This window comes from Platalea leucorodia (genome assembly GCF_965183815.1).
Source record: "Platalea leucorodia genome assembly, chromosome: 13".
Lineage (NCBI taxonomy): Eukaryota > Metazoa > Chordata > Aves > Pelecaniformes > Threskiornithidae > Platalea > Platalea leucorodia.
In genome coordinates, this window is record NC_138835.1 from 16,015,828 (window position 1) to 16,042,786 (window position 26,959).

General features: G+C 42.9%; 1 protein-coding gene across 1 annotated transcript in view; it reads right to left on the reverse strand.

The window, feature by feature from the left end:
- RTEL1 (regulator of telomere elongation helicase 1) overlaps positions 1–20,857 on the reverse strand; it is a 51,139-nt gene extending 30,282 nt beyond the window's left edge. The window contains exons 1-18 of the mRNA XM_082325789.1: positions 20,824–20,857; positions 20,358–20,475; positions 18,994–19,192; positions 18,513–18,606; positions 17,473–17,554; positions 16,800–16,860; positions 16,491–16,566; positions 15,697–15,781; positions 14,432–14,497; positions 12,427–12,580; positions 12,056–12,094; positions 11,287–11,365; positions 10,489–10,586; positions 9,139–9,194; positions 6,179–6,253; positions 5,215–5,296; positions 923–1,055; positions 650–763 (exon numbers count right to left, since the gene is read on the reverse strand). Of these exons, the coding sequence (XP_082181915.1) occupies positions 650–763; positions 923–1,055; positions 5,215–5,296; positions 6,179–6,253; positions 9,139–9,194; positions 10,489–10,586; positions 11,287–11,365; positions 12,056–12,094; positions 12,427–12,580; positions 14,432–14,497; positions 15,697–15,781; positions 16,491–16,566; positions 16,800–16,860; positions 17,473–17,554; positions 18,513–18,606; positions 18,994–19,192; positions 20,358–20,459 (1,595 nt within the window). The 5' untranslated portion in view covers positions 20,460–20,475; positions 20,824–20,857. The remainder of the gene's footprint in view (positions 1–649; positions 764–922; positions 1,056–5,214; positions 5,297–6,178; positions 6,254–9,138; positions 9,195–10,488; positions 10,587–11,286; positions 11,366–12,055; positions 12,095–12,426; positions 12,581–14,431; positions 14,498–15,696; positions 15,782–16,490; positions 16,567–16,799; positions 16,861–17,472; positions 17,555–18,512; positions 18,607–18,993; positions 19,193–20,357; positions 20,476–20,823) is intronic.
- Positions 20,858–26,959: the final 6,102 nt, after the last annotated feature.

A 26,959-nucleotide genomic window follows, 5' to 3' on the forward strand; every position in this document is an offset into this window, starting at 1 on the left:
TTGCCAGCCAGGGCTCAGACCCACACTAACAGAGCAAGGCAGGCAGGAGAGACTTGGAGGCAGTAGCCAGGCTCAATCACAAGTCCGGATCATCAGGCAAAGTCATGGTGATGGGGAAGGCCCAAGGTCAAGCCAGGAATGCAAGTCAGTAAACCAGGAGCAGGGCCGGTGACAGTAAGGAGTGTCACAGTCCAGGGATGGCGAGGCAGCTCCGTAGTGACAGGCAGGTCCGAGGTCAAACCGGGAAGTCAATCAGGAGGTCAGGGTCAGATCAACAGGGTCCATGGCCAGGTGTGGTTAGATGGAGCTGGAGCTGGATACTCCTACAGCTTGGGCAGTGACTGAAGGCCTATGCCAGACCTTAAGCAGAGCTTCTGGGTGATGGTTGTAGGTGGAGGTCCCAGGTGAGGCTGGTCAGGGCCATTAAGGGCTATTAGTGCACTCGGTGCCCTGATATCGGATCCCTTCCAGCCCTCCACTTCTAAATTTTCCAACAGTCATGGTTAAAGGGTGTTGTTATTCAGCACAATGTTCATCCAAGAAAAGAACTACAGAGACCATTTATTTCACTAGCACCCTCCTTGTAAGCAGAACCCAAAATGTCAGAACCCAAGGCTTCAAAGCAGAATTCCACATGGAAGTTCATTACCTTCTTTCATAGGTAGAAGTAAGCACGGTTCCATCGGGTCCCTTAGGAATGATCCCAACCCAGAGCTGGTGTTTATCAATAACATGAGGATTCTCCAAGCAAACAGGAAAAGGGCTAAAGAAACACAAAAGTAAGATCCCAGTCATACTCATTATATGATTCCCTACTGGCTACCAGTCCAGAACACTCCAACATCCCGAGATAAAACCTAAAATCACGAGAGCAGATTGTGCATTTTCGGTAATGGTACTGTTTACACACCTAGGTACTTACATCTGCATTTCCATTGTAAATGATGAGAGGGGGGAGAGAGTCCCACTAGTAAGGATAATTGTCCTGACTCCCTGTCGAACAAGCTCATGCATGCTGTATCCAGGGCTGAAACACCAATAGCTTAAGGTCTTTCCTGTAGCAAATAAAGAGGAAACACTAAGAAGCCAGTCTGTAAGCGGAAAAATTAGAATATGACTAGCATATAGCACATCGTATTGGAACTTCTGAAAGTAAAATGGGCAGCATCTGAAGCTAAAATTCCAGATGTATGGTATGTTCTGCTTTGGTCCTTCCCAGATTTAATTACTACACCCATTCAAAAAATAGTTTAAAAGCACATTGCTCCCTCACACCTTAAGTAGACTATACTTTTAGTCAAAAGTTGGCTATAGAAAAGACAGAGCATCAGATCTTTTTGTTGGTAAGCAACGGGCAGATTGAGTAGATAAAACTACTCAGTGTCCATCCACTGATTCATTTCCTGCTGTTGAGGGCAATTGGAAGGGGAAGCATGGTAGAAGACCCGCAGAATACTGGGATGAAGGACAAACAACTGAAGTCACTAAAAAAAAAAAAAAAAAAACCAAAAAAAACCCAACCAAACAAACCTCCACCCCTGCTCTTGCTTGAAAAGAGAAGAACCCCTTCTCCATCAGGAATTTCCAATGGCCATAAACCTTTCACTGAAACTTTCCATTTTCCCACAATCAACTGCCAAACCTTTCAACTTCTGCTCAGCTCTCTTGTGGGATGTGGATATACAATGTGCATGACACTGAAAATCTGGCATACTGTAAATTCTCAACAGAAAGGGTATAAAGAAAAGCGGATGAATCACACTAGTCAGTTCCTTCGTTGCTCAGCTTCTAGTTGTACCATCGGTGGTCTTGCTGAAAACTTAACATCAGCTTTTCAGAGACACCCAAAGGAAGAAGGGAATGAAACAATCATCTACGTCAAGAACAAGAGCGGCCAAATGAAACATTAGCTTTTGTTTCTGCTTCTATTTTGCCCGATTAGTTTCAGTTAAAAAAAAAAAAAAAAAAAACCTAGCATCCATATATCATGTGCACATCTTTTAAATGTACACGCTTCATTCAAAGACTGTATTTCCAAAAAGGAGCTGACAGTTTCAGGAAATCCCCAGTAATATGTGCCCAGTGAGTCACTGCTTAGAACTACAAGAGAACATTTATTTTCAGCTAAAGTTTTATCCTCCGTCTCATTTGGGCAAATCCATCCGGACGATGTCTAGAGTCTAGAAGAATCACACTCCAAAATTTAGCAGAGTTCTGTATCTCTAGTTCACACTAAGAACTGGTGCAAATTACAGTTGGGATCCGTACAGGGACAGGCCAGTAAGTATCTACAGACAGGAGCAAAGTCACTTATGTCAGGAGCCTAAGAAATTCCAGCATAAAAGCAAACCGTGCTGATATGGGATGGCCTAGGGGAGAACAGCACCAACCATTCACGCTTGCCTCGCCCGTGCTCACTTTGAAGTACATTTCTCCGTAACCCTGCAGGACGACTGCCAGGCACCAGTTGCCCAGTTCTTGGAGAAGCTGGGATTGTAGGACATCTTTAGCCTGGTGTTCTGCAATTCTGTCTTTAAGCTTAATGATATTAAATCCATTCTAAAGGCCCCATTCACCAGCAGGAACTGTTGGATGTTACACAAAGTAGATCTCTGCAGCAGCTTTTTCCATTCCTGGTACAAGGACAGCTAATCCATGGAGAAACGGTTTGCCGATAGTTTACAACACGGTGACTTAGAGCAAACCAAGAGAAAGAGCATTTTATCTTAACGTAAAACTCCAACGGTTCAATATTGCATTTCTAGGTGGCATCTGTGCACAGAACAGGTAGCTAGGGCAGCAATCTCATCCGCTGTCCCAAGCTATGCCACCTCTCCTCACCAATTACAGTTTGTAGAGAATTACGCTTGAGTGAATAGTTTCCACAAAATCCTTTGAAAACAGCTGTTCTTCAAAGGTTTGCCTTACTTCTGCACAATCTGCTATACTGCTACAGGAGACTTGGAGACTTGATCAGTCTTGTCTGGCCTCTGCTAGGTTTGCACATAGTACAACTCTCAACAAATTGCTAGTCTGTTGCATAGGTACTTGCAAATACTGGTTTTACTTGAAAAGCGAATATATCAGTATGTGTCTACTAAATCACAGCAGAATTCTGGGACTGCTTTGTATTGGTTTTGAGTATATATCCTCCAAATTATGCAATAAACCTAAAGTGTTTCTAGTGGCCTTTTCCTGCACAAATATTTAACAAAATCTACTTAGAATTATTCCTATTAACTTCAAATTCCAATTGAGCAACATCTCAGGAAAACAATATTTGCAGATTACCAAACAGTACGCTTCTGTCCAGGAACAGAACAGAACAGAACTTCCTTTGTGGAAACACTTAAGGGGACGTTATGTGCAAAACCACTAAATTCATGAAAACTCATTCTTTGAAAAAATATTACTTTTGTCCTTAAGAAAAGGACTTCTGTGAAACAAATACTTACATTCTCAAGAGCATTTAACTGAGTAATTAAGTAGATAGTTATGAGGCAAGGTATTTACAAAGATCCTTGGAGAATATTCTATTAAGACGGCTTAGGTAGAGGGATCTGCAGCTGTCTTCTCTAATCAGAAAATGTTTTGTTTTCCACCTTACTGTATTTATTAAAAGATAAATAAAAATATCAGAAAGAACAAATATTGTGTTCCAACAAATCCAAGCTCGCTGCTGCTTTGTAGGAGCCTTAGGATAAGCCTTTGATTCAGAAGCCAAGTTTCTTTTCTTCTAAATACATTATTTTGAAGCATGGTTATATTGAGGTAGTTCCAGACGCCGAATTCCGCAGAGCGTAAGGAACAAAATAGGTGGGAGGAGAGAGACAAGGAGAGGGAGAAATCTCAGTTGAACAAGGACTGAAAAGTACAGTTGGGGCTGAAACTATCAGGAAGTGACAACACGCCCTGAAGAACTTCGGAAGTTGCTTAAAAAAGGTCATATCTCAGAGAAGGTAACAAAGCCCTGAGGCTGTCACCTGGCATGGCGTTTTCTGGCTAATAATTCACATTCTGAAGCATTATTTCTCTGGCACATCACATGAACCTTCACAATAGAGCTTCAAAATGAGTCAATCAATTATAACTCCTCCACTCTATATGAGTAATTTCAACAGAGATTAAGAACTTTCATGGAATTTACTCTTATAATGCCTTTGGCACACGTTTTCAGTATCCTATCTATATATGGATCTCCTTCCTGTCAAAGGCTGTTACAGCCCTAGCAACACTAATTTTGTGTTTAACACAACACAGTTCGTTATACAGAGAAATATAGCTGATACAAGGATAACAGAACATTTCTTAAACCTCAAGCTCAGTCCTGAAGGAGGATTTCCCATTCTTGGGCTGGTTGAAGATTTTCTCTACACCAATACATTCCAAACCATTCCATAACGGAGATGATTTTCCTTTCACTGGAATAACTGCACTAGAAGAACTCCAGCAGTGCACAAAGCAGCGCTGGTACAAGAATGCTTCATATTGAGATTGCTTATGTCGCCTCCCCTTTAGAAGTAACTAGTGAAAAAGTGAAAAGCACCTCCTCGACTCATCATATCCACAATGGAGCTGGCCTTGGAATCATAAAACTGCAAAGGAACGCCCTCAAATAATCCTAGAATTCTTCAAACTCAAAGTTCCAAAGCCTCTAGCCTGTTCTAAAGAAAGAGAGCTCTGGGGCAACACCAATGCTCCAAGTCTCTTCATCTTACAGAAGATGACCAAAAAAACCCTACAACCAAACCACGCACTCATTCTCTGATAACTGAGTGGAGGGGGGAAAGAAAAAAAAACACAAAACTTTCCCAATCCCACATCTACTGATGGTTTTAACTTGGACCATGGCAACAAGGCATGCTAATCACGCACTTAAGGCCTTCCAGCTCTGTGAGGAACACTACTATGCCATTGGGGTTTAAAAAATTCTTTACATATAGACAGATCCGGAGCATGCCCTCATGGAGTTATTCTGTTCAGCCCTTTATTCCTCAGAGACATTTTTTAACATTTAAGATAACAGAGGTGGTGTTTCACTCAAAATCCTACAATGACATTCCAAAATTTGCCAGAGGACTCCCTGTTCACAAATGTGAAGCAAGGCAGATTGGGGTGTCTTCAATCGTTTTCTCTTATTTGAATCAGAAAGGAGCCGTTGAGTAGTTTTCAATCCAGCTTTTGCATGAGCCACCCCAAGACCGAGTCCTGTACCTTGTTTTTTTGCAGACGACGAATTCCAGAGATCTGTCCTTTGTTTCTTCTTCTGATTACCATTATCCAGATGAATATGTACCTGAAGGAAAATAACAGAAACATTCCTAGAGATGGCTACAGAAATGCGCTTGCACTTTATCCCTCAAAAAAGCTAGCCCATATATAAGGGTAGTTAACGTAATTAGTGTCACTTTTATAGTGTTAGGAAGGTCAGATTATTTCCTGTCTGCCTTTTCTATTTTGTTTCCAGTCTTTCATACTGTATCTAACAAGGAGCAAAGAAGTATATCACCATTTAACCAGCCATTTTGAGTCAGTTTATGGGAGCAGCTTTTCACGGGCTGCCCTGAGCAGAGACAAAGAATCCAATTATTTGGATATTGTCCACCAGAACAAAACACAGACTAGAAAAAAAAAAAATTGTGTTAGAAATACTCATCTCATTTGGCAAAAAAATAGTATCAAGTCTTAAACGTAATATGAAAGTTACCTTTTATCTAAAAAAAGCTCTGTTCCTAGAATTCATTATAGCATCACAGCCCATAGGTCCCAAACTCTAAATAAGTTATAAGGACTTTGGGGGGGGGGAGGTTCAGTGGCTCTACTGTACTTGCTTGGTGACAGGCTAAACTAAAGTCAAGAGAACAGATTACTGGAAGAACGCGTCAATTCTTGCACAATATGCAATATCAACATTTTCAATAATTCACATTTGCTCCGCTTTCCTAATTTCATTGTAGAGTTCTTTAAAAATCACTGTGTAGCTCCCCTTTTTCCTTGGAACTTAAGCTAACCACAGTTCCTTTGGTGTCTTGGTTTTTTTCTGAAAGAACTTACATATCTTCCCTGTAATCAACATCATCATTTGCCACACTATCCACATCCTTCCGAGTCTTGGATTCACTAAGTACAGACATTAAACGCCAGCAAGGAAAAACGTAGAACACAAAGCATCCCGTACCTTATAATATTTAGATATCGACTGGTGTGGCATGAAACCTGTTGTGCCTTCTGGAGGATCGATGTTGAATACTGTCTGGAAAATGGATGTAAACAAGTGAAAAGATTTAACAACTGTTTCCAGCAAAATCCCTGATGTATCTGTGCACTGAGAAGTATCTCCACAAAAGTTACTGCTGTGATAATCTTAAATACATCTCCTTGCTCCTGTTATTAAATAAAGAGAATCTTGAATAAATACACTTTTTACAGGCAATTCCCGATAACTGCATAGCTTTCTCATTGTCCCAAAAAATGCAAGCCAATATCTAAATATATTCAAACTATACAAATGTCAGTATTATTATTCACACTGTTCATGACTTCTGGCTGTGGAGAAATATAAAACACATTTCATGTTCATGAGATCACAGAGTCACATCTGTGCGAAAAAGAACTTTTTGAATTCCCTTAGTTTCAAGTTTCAGCCCTGATACTCTACACTAATAATACCCTGCTTAGGAAAAAAATCAAGTTGTAATTATATCTAGTTGTCCATATATTAAATGAAAAGCTTCTCTCAACTCTTCTGCACAGAGTTATGCTTCTTCCCCTTTCCTGTACGTGATGTCTTATGACTAAGGGTGATGCCCTTTCAAACATATGGCATTCCAGTGCAACTTCAATAAAAACAGCTGTGGTTCTCAAATATTTATAACTTCTGTTAATTTTTCTAAACAAAATTTCTTCAGACATTTAAAAGGAATTATCCAAGCTCATAAAAATATCGGCTAGTTGCAACAAGATGTTCTCCATCAGGCAAAAAAAAAAAAGAAAAAGTATAATTCCTGGAAATATTGACTTCTGAAAAGTAGCCAAAAATAGGGTGTAGAAAAAAGATTTTAGTAAGTGTTCTTCTAAAAGGAAGAAAAAAATTATTAATAAAAACAAGCTGGTTATAAACTAAGTCTTGAAGACAAGGCTCTGTCACAAGAAAGCACTGTGTTTAACCAGCAAGGACTTTGCAACCTAGTCCTACTTAAAAATATCTCAAGATAACCAACCTTCACGTGGCAGATCATTTGCAAGAACTGTTCACACGCATGACCTCAGCAGCAGCAAAGACTGCTCTTCCAATTCAAATCACCTTTCATCTATCCACAGGCTAAAAGAGCACAGACAGACCATCATCCCCGGTCCTGCAGCACGCACTACTCCGGGGGCTCCAGTCACTGGGGTCAGGAGACCTGGCTTCTGCTTCTGAAGCTTCTCAGCTCTCAGCTTTGAAACTCCGGGAAACTAATTTAAATTAAGCATACCTCACCTTCCCCACAGAAGAACAGCGACACTCACCTGCCAGTACAAAGCATTTTGTTATCAGTGTACACAAATTGCTGCTACTGTATCAGAACATACATCCAGGTTATGTTGAACCACTGCCATAAAAATGAAATACTGCGGATGCCACTGTGAATACACCTCAAACATCCACGCGTTCGATGAGTTCAGTACTGCAAACCTACCAGGACCGTTCAAAACACAGCCAGATAATTTGTCTTGATCGTGCAGGTCTGCAAAGTTTGAATACATTTCTTCATTTTTAGTTTTACACGGGATGTTAACCTGTGGTGTCCCTTTGGACACCTATGCTGCTCTCCCCCCGCATACCAGGCGCAGCGTGACTTCATACGCTGCTGCTAGACAAAGTAAGCACAAAGTCTGGAGAAAAATGAACCATCTATAGGAATTACTGGGTTAACTTGAGCTGACTGTTCTCCTACAAGCACCTAACAATGTCTTTAAGAAAATTTTAAATTATAAAGATTATCCTTTCCTATTAAATTCCAGTTCTAGAAGAGGACTGACAATTAAGCTAAGACAGCAAGTAAATTCTTAGGCGAAAAGCAACGATACTGAACAATTCACACTTCCTCTTTGTAAGATTTTCTAGCAAGCAGCAGGAAGACAACCCGAATGTGGTCAGTAGATTTTGGTACGTATAACAAAACAGACCTCAGCCATGTCATTCAAAATAAATAAAATCCAAGACTCAGGATAGAACTTTTAGAGAACATGGCTAAATTCAAATCTAGATGATTTAATCCCTCCTAGTTTAGTTAAAAGGGATACTAAAACCTATAGACAGTAATCATCTCAGGTAAAGGGAAATGTCAGTGGGAATGTTATAAATCCTGCAGCAAAAAGGGGCAACTGAAGTCCATAGTCGGTGCCGCACCCAGACAGAAAAGAATTTCATTACAAATCTTTAACAAGTGTTCTGGAAATAATCAAGAATACTGAGGAAGGAAAAAAGAGCTCATTTGCTGCTGCCAAAGGCAGAGCCAGACACAGAAGTAATTCACTTTTCAGATTAAATAAATTGCTGTGTTCTTCCTCATTTTTGCTCTTACATAGACTTTACTCTCCTCCTGCCTGCGTTTCCATTATTTTATCACCTTTTTTGACACTCCTGTTGCAAGTGTACAACAGGGAGAGGACTGACAGCACCATATGGATACCCACAAGTGTGACATTCGGTTCCAGTGGCACTAAAAAGACTTATTTTACAGATCCCTTAATTTAATAATTAAATGAAAAAAAATACAGTTAAATTATCTTTTCTTTGCTTTTTTTCCCTTAGCCTGTCCTGTTATTTCATGAGAAGGTCTCATATTCCCAAGCATTGCTGCTAGAAAGTAAACAGCTCAACAACCCAGCTCCACCTGGTGGAGGCTGAACTCAGACAAATTTAAATCGAGCATCTCCAAAAAGGGACATCAAAACTGCAAAAGAACAACCTGGGCAAAAACCAAAGCAGACCATCCCATCAGGCAGCAGCTTTCTCCTCAAAAAGCCATAGACTTCTGTCACTGCACAAGCGTACGCACAATCAAGAATAAAATGGATCCAATGGCTTTCCACATTTTTTAAACCAACTCTTCTATCCTTCAGACGTATACAGAAGCAGCGTTAATTATTTACCTGGATAATATCTGAAAGCTTATGCAATCCAGATGTATTGACAAATATCCCAGTACCTAGAGAGAATAACACACGATTACGTCTACAACACAAATATACATCCATTCGTATATACCCATACCTTAGGCGAACAGCCCAACTCTCTAAATATGACTTGAAAATATTATCTGAAACAAATAAATTATTTCAAGTTTTTCATCGTTATTCAAGACGGAAGGAGAAACGTAAAACTGGCATTCCAAAGGAAGTTTCGTGTCTCTGACGCATTGGGAAGCTGTCATCTGAGACAATACATAAATTTCTTAAGGTTCCTCTACATTAAAAATTGGAAAGGAGACAATTAAAACAGAGATAAGCATGCTTAAACTGTTTCGTTACTTTTTCAAACGCTCACACAACTATTATTAGTCTCATGAAAAAAAAAGAATGGAGAACTGACTACCCCGCTAGGCCGAGAGACAAAACGAAGCTTTGCTATAGCTATAAACAGCCCTTTCCAGTCACCTCCAAGCTTCCCGTCTGCTTCCAACAGGGACTGCAGAGGAGCAGTTAAAAGATCATATGAAATACACTGATGATGAGAATTTGACCACAGAAATGATAAACAGATCCAGACTGCAAACAGCTAAAAGGAGAAAGATGCTGGGGGGGGGGGGGGGGAAAGGAAGGATTGATGCATTCTCAAAGGACGCACTTGCAGAACTGGCAGTCTATTCCAGCCTCCATGGAGCGGGCTCGCTCTCCTCAATGCTTTTGCTGAAGAGTCTGCTAGCCAGAACTAAATCATTTTCTTAGCACATGTAGAAGTTGGAGATTTTTCTTTGCAGGAGGGCAAATTAAGAACAAGATGCTGATAGACACTAGAACAGAAGCTTGCTAAATCAAGAAAAAAAATGACGTTACATGATTCTCAACATTCCTGTTTTCGTAACTCCATGACCAGGGAAGAACTCAAGACACTAAAAGCGCCATCAGCTAAATATCAACAAGCTCTACCCCACGATCCTTCTGGTTTTGGAGAAAAATAGCGTTGTGTGCAAAAATCCTCCACGTATACACATGTATGTACACACGTATGGTGGTACACGCTCAGGTTTTGACACAAAGCAGTTCTTAAAACCAGTTCTGTTGCATGAACAGACATAAAACATGTTTCCCAGCAGAGGACCTCGCAGCAAGTCTTAATAAAAAGACTCAGGTCCTCAGGGTCAGATTTTAGCTTTTAAAAGCTTTATAATTTAAATCTAAACAACGAAGCCTTTCTCCTCCTCTCCCCGAACAATGCAAACTTCCAATTCCTTACATTACAGAGAAACCTCCAAGTGAAAGAACTAACAAATTTACACTTACGGCCTGAAAGAAACTGTAAAATCTGCTCTAGCGACTCCAAGAGGGAGGATTTGGTCTGGAATGTTATTTGGGCCTCTGCAAACAGATCAAAGATGTAGCTGCAATTTACAAAGAAAAAGCACAAGTGGGTAAACGCTGTAAATAATCACACAGACACAGTTACTGTTACTCTTTTATAAACAACAATATCCCCATCTACTAGCAAAACATGTTCTTGTCTCCATGAGAGAGAAAAATTTACAGGAATAAGTATTTGGTTATAAAGACAGCAGACAATATTGACATGACAGAAAGCATACTGGCCACATCCTTCACATTTTCGATGATTTCTCTACAATGTACAATACGTATTAATTTAGAAACAGATTTGCATGCAATTTCCATGATTTTTTTTACAATGTTCAATACGCATTAGTTTAGAAATAGACGTACAGAGCTCTGAGGTGCCTCAAGCCACATCACTGCAGCACGAGTACCTCTGCTTAAATCATGACATCAACACTGGAAGAAGCACAGTGCGGAGCTTCCTCCGGTTCAGAGCACCTGATAGGCATACACACAGCATCGGATTTGCCACTCTTGAAACACTTCAAAAGGGAGTTCCACCAGAAATAACCATTACTACAGAAAGGGGATTTAAGGAAACCCAAAGCCTTGCATAAATACTACACCCAGAAACTAGAACGGTAGTACCAATCCTAGCAGCCGCTACCAATCCTAGCAGCTGACTTGGTTTCACCTGGGTCTAAAATTTGCTGTACTTTTAACATGCAAACCTATTAACGAGAAGAACTGTACCTTCCGTCTTTGGTGACTCCGCTATCATTCCGTGGCAGCTCCACTGCATCAATAGCACTTTCTAGCTGAAGAAGAATTTCTTTAAGAGAACCAAAAGGGAAAAAAGTTAGGGTTCACAGAAACTCACTTCTGGGACACACCTAAGCCTCTTTTTCAAGCGTACTTTATTACAAAGGCTGTTACCAAAGACAGCAACCTAGCTGCTTTCTTGATTCTGTAAACAAATCAAGATGATCAAAACCAATTTCCTAGATATCATCTCTAAATATTTATATTCAACTTTAAAAACTCCTATGCCCTCAATTCTTAGATGAAGCCTGTGATGCGCTTCGAAAATACAGTTGTCAGCTAAATGTTAATCTCTTCTCTATAGACGGGGAAAGTTGTTCTTGGAAATGCTTTGTAAACATGAGACTTCTCGAGCTCTTGCTATTAACTTTCTGGAGCACCATGTTCTTACAGCAGAATGATGCAACTAATACATTTCCAACACACTGACAAGATTAGAAAACAAGGGAGCTTCTAGCAAAGAAGGAAGCAACGCATTCATCTGCCAAGGCTCTCATCTTCTTGGAAAAATGCTGTAACTAAACATTCCACAAAATTCTCTGAAAAAAAGAGACAACTTAAACTTCCACAAATTTCTCAGTTATGCGTAATCTCCACAGAAATGCTACACGAACCTGATTTATAGTTGTTAACCTTTTGAAACTGTTTCATCAACAATTTTCAACACCACCAAAAAAAAAAAAAAACCCAACAGCCTTACTCTTTATCTTTGCTATATCTTCAAGTTCCATGTTCAGTCCTGTCAAAGAAAGGAAAGATTTCAAAGAGGATGTTTCATGGCTGTTTCATTCCTAGTTTCTTTATGCCGTTTCAGAAATTATAGATATGAAGGCTAGAAGTTGGAAAGATGGAAAGACACCTTCTGTCTTCCACTCACTCTTCTCTTTCATGACCCCTCACGTCACACTGATTTCGCCACATCTTTCATGTTTCTCTGGCAGCGATTACTAATTACTGATAATTTATTAATGAGAGCAAATTTTCCAGAAGCTGTTCAGAAAAGTTATTTTCCTGTTCTTACTCACAGCACCCTATAATCCCAGTGAAACTGGTTTGTGGTTCTCAACACACCTGAACTGGCCATCTCCATATTGAATTCAGCATTTATTTCATTTTGTTGAACTACTTTGGCTTGTTCTTCCAGTACGACATTTATAGCATCCATTGCCGAAGCCAAATCGTAGGGCGTCAGGTCAAAAGATGACGACTCCTCACACAACTTCTCCTAAAACATGAGGGAACGGAAGCATTATTTGCACTGCACAATGCTATCTGCTCAGGCAATTTCACAGATGATAAAGTCCAGATGACCCGGCTTGACTTCATTTCTGATCTCCAGCTCAGGCCAGAAGACATTGTATAAACACACGAAGACTTTGACTATTACTGGGCATCCTTTTTCTGAAATGTAGAACGGATTTTGCCTCTTCCACATTATCAATGTTCTACCGCTCCCAACTAATAGCAAATCACTGTCAGCATTAAAATCCCTTTTGTTTTCGATAGGCGTCACCTCCTCAGTGTTCTTGGCATTGCTGCTAATAGATTTTTCTTGACATCCTTTTGTTTCTCCTACGTGGTTGCCAAATAGCTTGCTGTCTGATGACAAATTGTCCAAGTAGCAAATTTTTTAGTTAGAGAATCAGTTTGTCCTTCGAAAGAGGTACTCGCTGGTCCTTCTCACACTCTTAGGAAATACTCATATCCCTATATTCGCTCATAGGAAGACACGGTCCTTGCCCCTCATGGTCTTGCATTGAGAGGAGGCATGGAGAAAGAAGGGAAAGAGGGCCATAAAAAAAAATAAAAAAGCAGTAAAACACATATTATTCATACATAAAATTTGGGCCAAAATGTATGCCAGAACAAATATTATTATAATGGAGGAAGGAAACATAGTAACTTTCTATTAAAAAAAAAAAAGGCAATGGCTTGAACACTGACCAAACTGATAAGTTTGACAAAACTCTCTATCACCCTGAAAAATAAGTCACATATTGTTTTGTCACAAACTTTTCATTCACGGAATCAATCATCTTCCCCGAGGAATGAAGAGAAACAGTAAGGACTAACCTACACAAAAATTGGACTGCAATAGCTATGAAGAAATAAGGTATATAGAACAAAAAATGTTGAACTAGCTACATGTGTAAACAATCTAATCAGAAAGAAGTCAATTTTATTTCAGAGTAATTACTAAGTTTCCACATATTAACCTGGAACAGACAGTACCATGGGAGAACTATTGCAAAACGAGTAGTCCTAGAATAGCTGTTCCGGTTAACTGCTGCATGCAGGCATCAATTAATGTTTTATAGATGCTACAAAGGGGAAAAAAAAGAAATAAAATCCAAACAACTATGACTGTATTTCCACCCATTTTTCAATGGAAAAAAAAAAAACGTGTTCTGGTGAAAGGACCGCATACTGGACGCCACTCTGTGACTATCTCTAGTCAAACACAGCACGCGCTCCAGCGGCCTGTTTACTGAAAGAAGAACACGCAATCAGAAAATAAACTTTGCAGCTGTTTAGCAGAAATCCCACTGGGAAGTTGTTCATGTAGTAGGAAAAAAAAGGGACATATTTCAAATGTTCCTTTGCATTTCATTGTTGAGGCTAAGAGCCAACTAAGAGCAAGGTCTCATAATGCAGCACTTTCTTTTTTTTTCCTGCTATGACTGAGGACTTGGAAATATTATTACAAGAGTCACATTTGCCATCTACTGCCCTTGGACAGCTGATGCAGCTGAGCTTCAAGCGTGGATCTGGCATGATTTCTTACACCCTGGAAGAGAACTCCCCAAACAAGAAAATGAGCGCCATCATAAATCTGGAGATCCACCCTTCAGGAAGAAACTATCACCTTGTAAAAAATCCCAGTAGCATCAAAGGACCGTTAATTAAACTACAACGCTTTAACTGTCACAGAAACCAGAAATATTCATGATAATGAACATTAACAACTGAAATAGCCGAGTACAGATTTTACAGACTGTTTGTAATAGGGCACGGGTCCGTTTTTCTCTTGGGATGAAGTGTGAAAAATGGCAGCAGACGACCAGAAACAACTTACTACATTGTGAGCTTCATCAAGTATTACTACAGTCCCCTTCAGGTCCAAGTTGTGCGCTCTCCGGCTCTGAAGACAAAGAAGAGAACGAGGGAATGGACAAAAAGGTCACAGAGAAATATAGAGAAATTGGTTCATGAGACAGATTTGGGTTTTCATGTATATTGAATACTTTTTTTTTTTTTTTTTTTTTTGAGAAAAGAGCAAGTAATCGCTGTAGCTAGCTAATATATAAACCACAGAACTGTTTTCTCTGGAAATGAGGGTGATAAAATGCATCACGTAAAAGTTTATGGAGGTTACATCTTACAGTGTAATAAAGAAAAAAACCAGCTGTACGATACTAGGATACGCAAGTTTATCAGCATTAATTTCAGTCGCTGGTTTTGCTGATAGGGATCTGGGAGGAGTGGGGTGTGAAGCAGGGGGATTTGCCTTCTTTTTATGAATTTATGCTTGTATCATCTTCGCAAGAAGCAGATGCTCTGAAAACACCCCCAGTACCACATGACATAACTTCATTTCACACTGCTTCTTTGCTTAAGGTGGTCAGAGATTTTTTTAAATTTTATTTTTTCATTTATTAAACATTTGATCTTTTTGCCTTTTGTAGCAGTGGAATGTAATCTGGCTTTTACTATAATGCATGAATTACTCCGGGTTGCGTGAACATGTCAGCAGATTTGTTTCCTCAACAGAGCTTTCAAAGGTTTCATTTTCTATCCATGAAACATGGACAACTTATTGCAACAGCTTTTTTTACAAAGCCAGCAATTATTTCCAAGAAAGATGTCTGATCTCTACTGAAAAAAGTTTCCTTATTCTAGAAATCATGTAGCTGGCTGCAGAAGCAAAAACGCCTCAGAACACATGCAAAGATACTGCATAGTACGTGACTGAAGATCTGTATTCAGGAGGTGAATATCGCCAAACCACAAGGGGACCACATTCTGCAAAGCTAATCCTATAAAAATGGCAAGACCTCAAACAAAAAAAAAGAAAAAAAGAAAATCACAGTTAAGAAATATTTTCTTTTTTTTCTTTTTCTTTTTTTCTTTTCTTAACTGTGGGAAAGAAGAACTTTACAGAGAAAAACATAAAGGGGCATCCTCTATGGTTCTGAATTTGAACAGGGTTTTGATTAGTTTTGAAGTATACCACATAATGCATCCACTCGCTGTGCATCAGTTCTTCACAGCTTATCCACTAAAAGCCAATATAAGATAAATAGAAGAACAACTGCGTTTAAAAGCAAAGATATACGTTACCTTTGAGTCTAGTAAATAGTTGTAAGGCATAAAAATAATATCTGCTTGCTGCTTCAGACTTCGAGAGAGATAATAAGGACAAGCTCTGTTGAAAATAGTAGTACAAACTATGAAGTAATACTTGCAGAAACATTAAGAGTGCATTCATGTACTATGTTTCATACTCTTGAGGGTTTCTAATCAACTTCTTAAGGAGTTGAAACTGGCACATTTAATTTTTAGGGCAGATGGTTAGTTCTATTCACACAACACAAGTAAAAAGAAGTGTAGAAAATAATACCTAGCTGTGCAGCTCAACAAAACAAAGAAAAAAGAAATTAAAGGAGCAAGAGTGGCATTCATTACTGCATTACCATCCCACCCCTTCAGGCTAGAAGGAAACGCTGCACCAGACTATTTTATCTCAATACATCAGTCACCTCATCCTCTTAGATCTGAAACAAAACTGCAATACCATTTGTCATGTCAGATGCTATCAGCAGCCTCTGCTCAAGCGAGAAATAAAATATGGGTGAGCCTGACTCTGATCCGATTCAGTCTTTACACAAGTAAGGACTGAAATAAATTGCTGTATGATGAAAACGGCAGTAACAGAAGTTAAGGCTTTAGTGCACACATGATTTTGTTGGAAGCTGCCTCTGCAGCGTATTTAGCCACTCCACTTTGCCCTCATCATTGTTCTGCTACTTTAGTGTATGTCAAGTTCATACCAAGGTATTCATGAAAATGAGCAGAGAAAGAGTTTTCACTATTTTCACAAGTAAGGGGGAGGAAGGTCAGAGGGGATCATTTACCTGTGCTTGTTTCCATTTTTAACCAAGTCTTCGATATCCATGATTGAGTCAATCAGTTCCTTCTCTGTACTCTTTTCTGTGAAAAGTTACATTACAACCACAAGCTTAGGCAAAGGTATCGCACAAAGATTTGTTGTTACCCTGATCATCACGCTCACCCACTTCCTAGCGTTTCACTCTGGAAAGACATTAACACAGAGCAAAACACACGCACAGGCAGATTCTGCCAACTCTTCCAAACTTCTCTACCTGCCTAGCAAATCTCTCCCTCTCCAAAAAATAGGGCTTTACTTCCACAGCCAAGCTCACCTTCCACATTGTTGTAGAAATGACAAGCACGAGCCATCACTTTCATTCGGCACATGTAGATCTGTAAAATATAGCATATCTTAGAGAGCAAGCACAGCTTGTCAAGCACTGAAAGCGTGTTAAGGGGTGAAGAGAGATCAGTTTTCTGCAACACCAGCTAATGAATAAATGCTAATCACCGTTCTTCAGTTTTAAAATCATGTGTCCCTCTGTCCACCTCAAAAGTTAGGCTCTCTTTTATGCAGCACGGAAAACTCAGATGCTCAGAAGAAATTTTGTTATATTTTGCCACTAATACTTTTCAAAACAGTAATCTTTGATATTACTTGTAAAAATAACAGGTAAATCAATGACTGAAGCACTACTTTGAAATTACTGTTGCTCTTGAAAAACACTTAAGTGGCAGATCAGAAAGTAAACTGCAAACTATTTACTCTCATGTTCTACACAATGACATCCTCCTCTGGATGGAAAAGGCTACCAGAGATTCAGAATTACATTTTGCACTCACAAAACTAGAAAATAAGAGTTCCTCGAAACACGTTTAGAACTACTGTCTTTCCCTACAGCCTCCAGGAGTTAAACAATGCCAGAGTTAAGAATTACACACCATACACCAAAACAAAAAACCTCCGTGTTCCCACTGTGCTCGCTCTCAAGGCTCTGTTCTCACCTGCATGTGGTTGCTCTCCTGTCGCTTCACTTCAGGATTGATGCAAAGCTGCTCTCTGGAACCCAAAACACATATCTTTGGTCTGTTCAAACAGAATAGACAAAACCAATGTTAAAAATAAGGCAAGAAAGAAGAACACAGGTGTACATGCCTAGGTTGGGTATAATATACCAAAAGCGAAAGGTTCAGGAGAAATAGATGAGCCCAAAATAAGGGTCAGGATCAGAAACAGTAAGTAAGTTTGTTTGTAGCAACTATATACGTTATTTGACTTTATGGTACTGCATTTCTCCTGGTAGCAGTGGGTGGTAATAAGCAGCAGTTTACAGCAGGAGGTACGGAACAGCAGCTTACATCCTCCACTATGAAATCTGGGTTGTGTTACAACAGTTCAGCCCAATAAGCTGGGGCCTGTCATCTACCACAAGCTATTCCAGAGCTGGCCGTGGTTTTTAGAGTAAGGTTATGACAAGAACTAATGCACTACAAACAATCGCAATACCTTTTTTGCTTATTACAAGGCTGCATCTTTACAAAAAACATAAACAAATGATTACTGCCCATCCAAAGAGCTCAGTCAACACACTGGCACGTCAACAGCTGAAAACTGCAACAGACATTGGTACAGCAAACCCACAAAGTTCTTCGTAGATTTACACCAGCCTAAGGAATTCAACTTTGTAATGGCTTCCCACCGCCTTAAAGAAATGCCCCATAAACAAAAAAAAGGGAAAAAAAATTAAAAAAAAAAGGAATTTTAGAAGTAAATGTGTAAAGTAAAGAAGCAAAACCAGACCAAATTCAGGAAATTCTATGATTGAAGGAGATAAGAAAAGCTGTGAAGTATGAAAAGAAAAACCACAACCAACCAACCCCAACAACAAAGAAATCCAGGTTTTATACATGCCCATTAAGAGAACTAAATTTCAGGGGATACCAGTGTTTCACACATTCATCCACATAAATTCAAACAATAACTAAAGCAGATGGGTTTCTCCACCTTTTCTTTGAATAGGAACATTATCCTAAATCATATTTACCTGTAGACTGTGTTCTTTAGTTCGTTAATGACCTGTGTAAGTTGTGAGTGAGTTCTGGAGGCATAAATTATTTTGGGAACGTCGGTGTAATACGCTGCCAAATAGAGGAGGAAAAAAAAGCAGAAAAACATTATTAGCATGGAGAGAAGAACTAGAGATATTATTAGCCTCCTTTCCCAGCTGGTACTATGGTAACAGTTTGCCTTGTAGAGACAGCAAGAAATTTTGTCATCTAACTATTCACACACATAAAACGAGCTAAATGAGTTTCTCATGTTCTAAGAAAATATAAAAATACGTAAGACACCTTTAAAAATCTATAAAAAGGTGTGAAACTGTGCTTCAGCTGCTAACAATGGCTCCATTGCTTTTATAACTACTGTATTACAAAAGACAGATAAAAGCAAGTCTTCAGATAAAAGCAAGTGTTCATTAACATTCCTGTACCGCCCCTACTGCGCATAAAAATCGCAGCACTTACTTGGGATATCAGCATCGGTGGCAGCATTGCCCCAGGACGACATGGGTCTCTCGGGAAAGAGTTCCACTCCGTTCATACGCTGCGCGATTTTGCGGGCTGAGATAGTATCTTTGAAGTGTTCCCGCCAAGCCAGAGTGGAACACAGCAGGCAGAGGGTCTTTCCCGTGCCTGTAGGGCTCTCCAAAATGCCATTTACCTTCTTTATCGAAGAGAAAGAAAATAAAAAGGGAAAAAACGAGCAATTTGGAGATTCAACTAGAACAGGTCTTTGTGCAGTACTGCATCTTCCTCAGTAAAAAAGCAATCGCTACTTGGCAAACTCTACCACAGGACAGAAACACACACCCATTCCCCACATCAGGTTGTTATAAATGCACCACCTGCAGGACCCTCCAATCAACTTAGCGAGGCCCAATCTAAAACCGAGAGCCAGATATTATCCTTTATTCACAGCAGAGGAATTCTTCATTCTCCACTCTTAGAGCAACTAGGATGCATCACATTTCAGCATAAAATACATGAAAATATTAGAAGTTATTGGGGAAAAAAAAAAACAAAACACCAACCCAGAAAGTGGCTCTTAGATGACAGACTGCCAGTTTCCTTTAGAATTAAGGGTATATCCCACATCACAGCTCAGGCAGAAAATTTTCCAAGCACTTTTAATCACATAGTCCTACTGGACATTACGATTTTAAAGTACATAAAAATACTACAAGTTGCAGAAAAACTAGCAGCCGAGCTCGCGCTGCCATGACAATTTGTGTTCAATTATACTGAAAGAATTTCTACAGAGAACAGGCTTACAACACTTTTACTTTAAAACGAGGAGGTACCAAGCAGGAACCAAGCCACTGCCCAGGACACGGAGGAACGCTGAGCCAGTGGAAAGCCAAAGCTTCCACAACAAGCTTGTTTGATCTCCTAGGAGGACAGGGACCACGGAGATCTGTTAACCAACTCCAGAACAAAGATAACAATTGTAAAAAACATTTCCTTATTTGACATTCATTAAGATTATCCTATCATAGCTAAAACGATGAATTACACTAATAGCCTAAGGACTAACGAGACAAACCCAAAGCCCAGGTATCCAAGGGCAGACTGCATGAACACACGGGCTGCTTACTCAGCTTTTCTTCCTTTCCCCAAGTTAGAGAGAAACATCCTACCTACATCCTTACTGACCGCCACTCGCACGCTTCTGGGCTTTTAATAACCATATAGTAAAATAAAAATACAGGTAAGAGGTCAGAGAAGATTTGGAAAAGGCGGGATACGGACAGCAAAAAGCCAACTTGAGTTGTGCCCACCTCTTTTTAGAGAAGTCGGGTTTTGCAGCCAGTAACTGGACGGCAACTCACCTTCTGCAGGCACTCCAGCACCTTGGCCATGTAGGCCTCCTGGCACTCGTAGGGCTGGAAGGGGAAATCCACCGTGATGCCGTTCAGCGTTACCTTGGGCATGGCTCCCGGCGAGCACCTGCGGGGAACCGCAGGCCGGGCCTCACCCTGCCGCCCCGCCGGGGACAGGCAGAGCGACCGGCCGGCACCGGGGCGGGTTCATTTGCACGACGCGACGCCCGAAGGCCCGGGTTTCACCTCATATTTCGGGACGGGACGTTACCGGTGGACCCGCACCGCAGCCCGGGCTCACGGCTGGCGGGGCCCGGCCGCGGCGATGAGGAGGAGCCGGCCCGGGGCCCAGGACCCCCCGCCCACTCCGGTGCGACCCGGCCCGCCCGGACCCGCGTCCCCGGGACCCCCGGCCCGGCCCGGCGGCGGTTGCCATGGAAACGCGGCCGGCGCAGCGGCCACCGCCGCCCCTCACCTCCCGCTCCGCCGTTCGGAATCCCCGCGCCTGTATCACGTGCCCCCCCGCGCCCGCCTCCTTACGCGCTGTACGTAACTTCCGGCGGGCGCTCTCGCGAGAGTTGCGGCGTTGCCCAGGGAACGGGGCGGGATGGCGGCCGCCGGTGGCGCCGACCGCGGCGGCGGGGCCTGGGCCGCGGGGGGACCGGGGAGCGAGCGGGGCTGGGGCGGAGTTGTGCCGTCCCCTGTGAGCTGCTGTGGAGGCCCGAGGGGCCCCGGGGAGGAGGGGACCGAGGCCGGTGGGGTTTGGGCCCTGCCGGGCCTGGAGGGAAGCGGGACCCGGGCCTGGGGAGAGGCCCCCCGTCAGACGCTGGGCGGGTCAGCTGGAGGGTCCCTCAGCCGCTTCCCCGCGCTGTGCCCGGGGCGGAGGCCGAGGTTTGGCCCCGAAGAGGCAGAAGATCGGCTGTTTGGTTGCCGAAAGTAGCAAAGCAGCTGCCATTGCGAAGCCTCTCAGCCCTCTTTGCTTCCCCCGGAGCCTGTGAGCGCTCCTGGGCGAGGCCCGCCCGGGCCTGGCCTTTCCCCCCTTCGTTAACGACTCGGGAGCCGTGTGAGGAGTGACGCCCTCGACCGGCGTTTGTCTCCAGTGCGGTGCTGTGCTTTGTGCTGCACGTCCGCCTCCCTTCAGTGGCACTGCGTATAGAAGGCAGGATACTACAGGATTCTTTGTTGAAACCCTCAGCGTTTAAGATATGAGGGTTTCTGTGTCATTATGCTGAGCCTTGTAGCTTCTGCATTAAGAACAGTAATGAATTCTGACGGGTATCTTTTGTTAGGGGTGAATGTGCTGCTCCTTTGTTCCCTGCTTTGCTTCAGCACGATTCTTTCAGCCTTCGGCTCCCTGTCAGCGTATCCCTGCACAAGGCCAGGAGCCGCTGCGTCGGCGTTTCAGCGGCTCAGCCTGAGGGTTGGTTCCGCGTGTGTGTGGTTGTAGTGAGCTCAGAACTGCTCCGGATTGACGGGTTACTCGGTTTGTAAAACTCAAGTGTTTTAATAAATGGATAGACGAGGTTTACCCAGATCCCCAAATTTTGCAGAACCACATTTTATGCAGTTATATGAGGAAGAAGGTAGGAAGAAAGTGTTTTACGTGCATCTCTCGGTACTTTATTGCTGCATCTCACGCTGTTAGGTGGTTACTGTGTAGGTGTAGAGCAGGATGTGGCTTGTTTCATTATAACTTTAAAATGCCTTTATTCCTAGCAAGCTGCACAGCTTGTTTGTATGTAGAAGTGTTATAATATTTAAAGAAAAATAACTATTAAAAGGAACAGACCTTAAACTTGAGTGTATTATGTAATCTCTTCTCTTCTCCGACTTCTGGTACATTCTCTGTCTTCCAGGTGTTCGGGTAGGGGAGCTTACGGGCGTTGCTGGTTTGGTTGCCAGCCTTTACACTCCTTGAGCTGAACTTGCCTGGGTTGTAAACGGCCTGTAATCATAGCGAGTGGGCCAGCGAGCCCTGAGCTAGGCCCTCAGTCTTCGCAGCGCCACGCAAGATGGAACAGCTGATTTCGCTCGTGTTCCTGACTGTGTGACCTCTTTAACTTGACACCAGGTATGCAAAGTTGAGCTGCAAAAGCAACGACTTTGTAAAGATTGTAAAAGGGGAGGGTGGGATAAGGTATTTATAATGGAGAATAAAGGTTTAAAACTCATCATAAATATATGGAATACTGTGGTGGTGTTATTATTTCCTGTAAATATATCTTTCCTACATTGAAGAGTAATATCAATAGCGTATCAAATCAGAGTATTTTAACTGCTGTGTAAGCAGTGTTGGTGGAAGCAGCGTTACCTTCCAAGAGGGAAGAGCTGGAAGGTGACCAGGCGCAGGAGGGAGCGTGAGTCAGCAGCTGCACCGGCGTCCAGGGCAAACGTGAGTCAGCACCGGCCGAGCGCTCTTCGTCCTTCCGGAGGGTTGGTCCTCTGCACCATTTACCTTACTTGACCAAGGCTGCAGTGCCAGCGTTGGCGCGTCTGTCTTCATCGTTGCTATGCCAGTTTCTTCTAAAAGCTGAGAATAGAGAAAACATTTTTAAAGTTTAAAGAGAAAACATTGTTTCTTATTCAGGTTGCAAAGGAATTGTGAAGGTTTACTGAAGCTACAGCATCTCTTTATGTCGGTATACAGACTTGATAAAGGCAGGCGTTGCTCTTACACCTGGATTGTCGTTCCGGTGTTTGGCTCCCTAGGGAAAAACCCGAGTTCTTACAAGGCGAGAGATTGGCGAGGGAGAAGAGGAGAGGTTTAAAACGTTCGTCAGAGCGGCGCAGAGGATTGTACGAAAGGCCAGTCCCTACACCCTTAACGGCCTCTACGTGCCAGCGCAGGCAGCAGGAACCAGGGCACCTCCGCTGCTCGCGCCTTAGCGATGGCGAAGATCTTGGATGAATTATTTTTCATTTGAAGTGGTGCCTTCAGGGAAAAAAAAAAAAAATACAAAAGAAAAACCTTGGAAAAGCTATTTCCTTAAACTCTGTGGGGAAGTGGGTGTGTGGGTGGCTGAAGCAAACTGCAGAGACGTTTCTGCAAGCAGAACGCTTGCGCGGTGCGGAAGTACGAAGCGAGTAACGGTCATTTTTGCTCAGAGGCCGCCTAGGCAGGATCTCTCTTCCCAGACAAGAAAGAATCTTGAGGAATGGGACAAAAGAGGTTGAAGAGCCGCAACGACCGGCTGTGGAACTCCTGCGGTTCGCAGGAAGGGTATTTTTTCCCCTTTCAGATAGGAGAGGATTAAGTTGCCGTTTGTTGTCTTTCTGAGGAGATGTGATGGTTCCCATAGCAACAATCGAAAACTTTTGTTTGACCCCAAAATTATTTGATTCCTTTGAATCCTGATAATCCAGAGCCTTCCTGTCCCTTTACTGCTGGGAAATAGCAAAATAGCTTTCCACTTTGACCCTCCAATTTGAATCACGATCATCCTGTTATTAGGGAGGTGAGTAAATACTCATTCACAGATGAAGAAACCGAAGCAGGCGGGATTGGTGATTTGGTGGAGGCCAGACGGGAACCACTGGAGCGGAGCTCACGCCTTCACGTGTTCAACGTTTGCTGCTCTTTACCGTTTGCGGTTGCTCAGTCGCCTCGCTGGGCACTGCTGACTTTACATGGACGCAACACCCCTTGTAGCTGGGCAGCCCCCAGGGTGACCGGAATTCCCGGCTTCTACACCTCCGTGACTGAATTAGTACAACTCTTCTTCCTCCTCCTGATCCAGATCCTTCGTACAACCCGGCCTCGTTTCTCAAGTGCACGCCATAGGTACTAAAGAGGAAACCTCAGAATAACCCTCTCGTTCCTTTTTGCTTTCAGGGAAACAGTTTCCTGAGCTAGTGCTGCGTTGCTGTCGCTGGTTTCTCTCCCTCAATTCTTTTTCTCCTTTCTCTTGTATTATTTTACAATTTCAGGGGGTTGACTGCTGCCCTACGTGGAGTTTTTGTTATTATTCTGCAGATGGTACGGGCAGTTCTCGCGCCGATGCTGTGGCCTGGGTACCGCGTGTTAGAGCCTCCCGTATCGCAGCCCATGCTCTTACTTTCAGACCAGATGATTTGCGTCTTTCAATGTTATTTCATTAGTCACCAGGTAAAATCGTTCCCCACGTATTTCTTGTTGCAAGCCCTGCTTCTGCCAGGCTCGCAGCCACAAACAGCGATACAAAGTGTGCCGAGCCCGTGGCCCTTTTGGTAACAACCACAACTCGCAAACGAGCTGCCCGAGGCGAGCGTTCCCTGGAACGAAACACGAGGATTGTTCCAGGGCCCTGGTTTGGGATCTGTTGAAGACAAAATCTTTTGGGTTTTTTGGTCAGATTGGGAATTTTCTTTTTTTTTTTTTTTCCCCCTTCAAAGGACACTTCAGTGCTTCAAAACCAACAGAAGAGCTGCCCTTAGCAGTTTGCACCAGTATACTGCTGTAGACTTGCATTTTTTCAGGATCGTTGAAAGCATGAGTTATTGGAAGAAGCCCTTCCTATGTTGAAAGACATCTAGGAATATTTAGTTGTTAAAAATGCTGAAAACATTTGCAGTAACGTAGTGAAAGAAGCGCGTGCCACAAAACCAATGTCTTTGCTGATTCTCTATGAAAATCTGTTGTTTCCTGATAGCCTGCCTGGTCAGATGCTGCCTGCGAGGACGGCACGGGGCACCGTGGCCAGATACTCACTGATTTTCCCGAATCCCTGTCTTGAAAAAAATACCCAGTGCCTTCAGATGCTCCCTAGTGAAAATCAGGGAGACCTTGAAAAGACAGTTACATGTAAAATAAGGAAGAAATATCTCCCGGTGTTAGAGATGCATCCAGAATTAATCGTATTAACGTTATTTCTATGACAGGCTATCTAGAAAGTGTGAACAACATTGGAGCTCCAGCGTGTGATGCGTGGTGCAGCCACAGAAATCCAGTTTGCTCAGGGTTTCTCGTGCCGTGTGTCCTGCTGGGACACCTGCCATGGCACCCTGAGAGCATTCCGTGCCCTTTTCTGAATAAAAGGAATAAAATGCATACAATTTATCCCAGAAGCTCCAGAATATCGCAAGAGGTAGGCAGAGCCTCTCGGGTCTGGTAGGGAAGTCAAAGCCAGAGCCCACCCTGAATAGAGGGGGGAACGATTCCAGCGCTCAGGTGCCTGGGATGGCTGCCTTCATCCGTTAATGGGGAGTGTGGTTTTGAAACACGTACAGTTCAGCCTGCTGCCTTCGAGATAACCTAGAAAGTCTTAGAGATTCCACCCAAGGAGAAAATAGAGAGAGCTGCAACTACAAAACAAGGCTTGGACAGAACAGGGAGCAGTTAACGGTAATAAAAAAGCTCCTGTTCCAAACAGGCATTGCAGATTTGTGGATAGTGTTAACGTTATTCTGAATTAGACTTATTTTCTATAATTATTTTTTTTTTCTTACATACAGAGTTGAGGGAATAGGACGCTTGGAGACTGGGGGGAAAAAAGGGCAATCTTTGCCTTTTTAACTGAATTTAGCAGGTGCTGTCTGTGGCTTCTGCCCCTGGCCAAGCCAGAGCGCCGGCAGCTACGCCAACGACCCGTAGTTCCCTGCAGCTGCTGGAATTGTTCGGCAGCGTCTGCATTGCAGCGTGCTGGGAGATTTGGGGTGTTTTCAGCCGGAGGGGATGCGCAGCCGGCAGGATAACGCGTGGCGTGAGAGGGCCGGAGGCTGGGAGGATCGCAGGGGACCGCAACCGCAGGCCCCGAGGTGGGGTCTGTGCGGCCGCGGTCGGACGGGTGCAGCTGGCGACAGGGACTGGGAGGGTTCCTTGGTCCCAACTGTGTGTGTGATGCTCTAAAAGCACAGATGCATTGGCCCCTAGCAACAGCCACAAGTGGAAATGAGAGAAATGAGAGAAATGATAGAACAGAAGAGGAAAAGAAAAGAGGTCCTCATGCCTTGGAGGCGGTGGGGAGAAACCCAGAGAAGACCCATTGAAATCAGAAGGCTCCGTTCTGCTCTTCCTCCTCTACTTTCACAGCAGGTCCCCGCCCCAAACTGCAGCCCCTTTTGTGCCCCAGTGCTGGTGCAAAAAAAAACACGCCTGAAAATGCTGAGCCTGTCTGGGATCCCTCCTCCCTGCGCTGTTTGCCTGAAGCTGCTGCAAGGTTTGGGGTTTGGGTTTTACGCCTCAGCCTTGCTAAGCCAGACCCCAGACCTGGCCCTGCGGGTGGGCACCGCCTTGGAATGGCTGGTTTGAAAAAAAAATAAAAATCCATGAATTCGCTTATTTCTGCTTTCAGCAAGGGAAAAAGCAGTTTAGCCCATCTAGAGCAGACAAGAAAGGGAGGAAGAGGAGGAAAAATCAGCTTTTGCCAGAGCCCGGCTGGGTGTGTCTCCTCGCCCCCCCGCGCTGGGTCTGTGTTTCTGGCAGCCAGTCTTGCCTGGGAGGGATCTACCGTCAAAGCCACCCAGGAAAGGAGGCCTGATACGCTAATTAATATTCTGAACTAGTGACCCGTCTTTTTCTTTCCACCCCTTCCCTTTCTCTGGGCTCTCCAGCCTCTCCCTGCCGCGGATGGCTGCAGCCCCCTCCAGCTGAGTCAGTCCTTCCTCCCCGCAGCATTGCAGCACCTCCGCAGCTC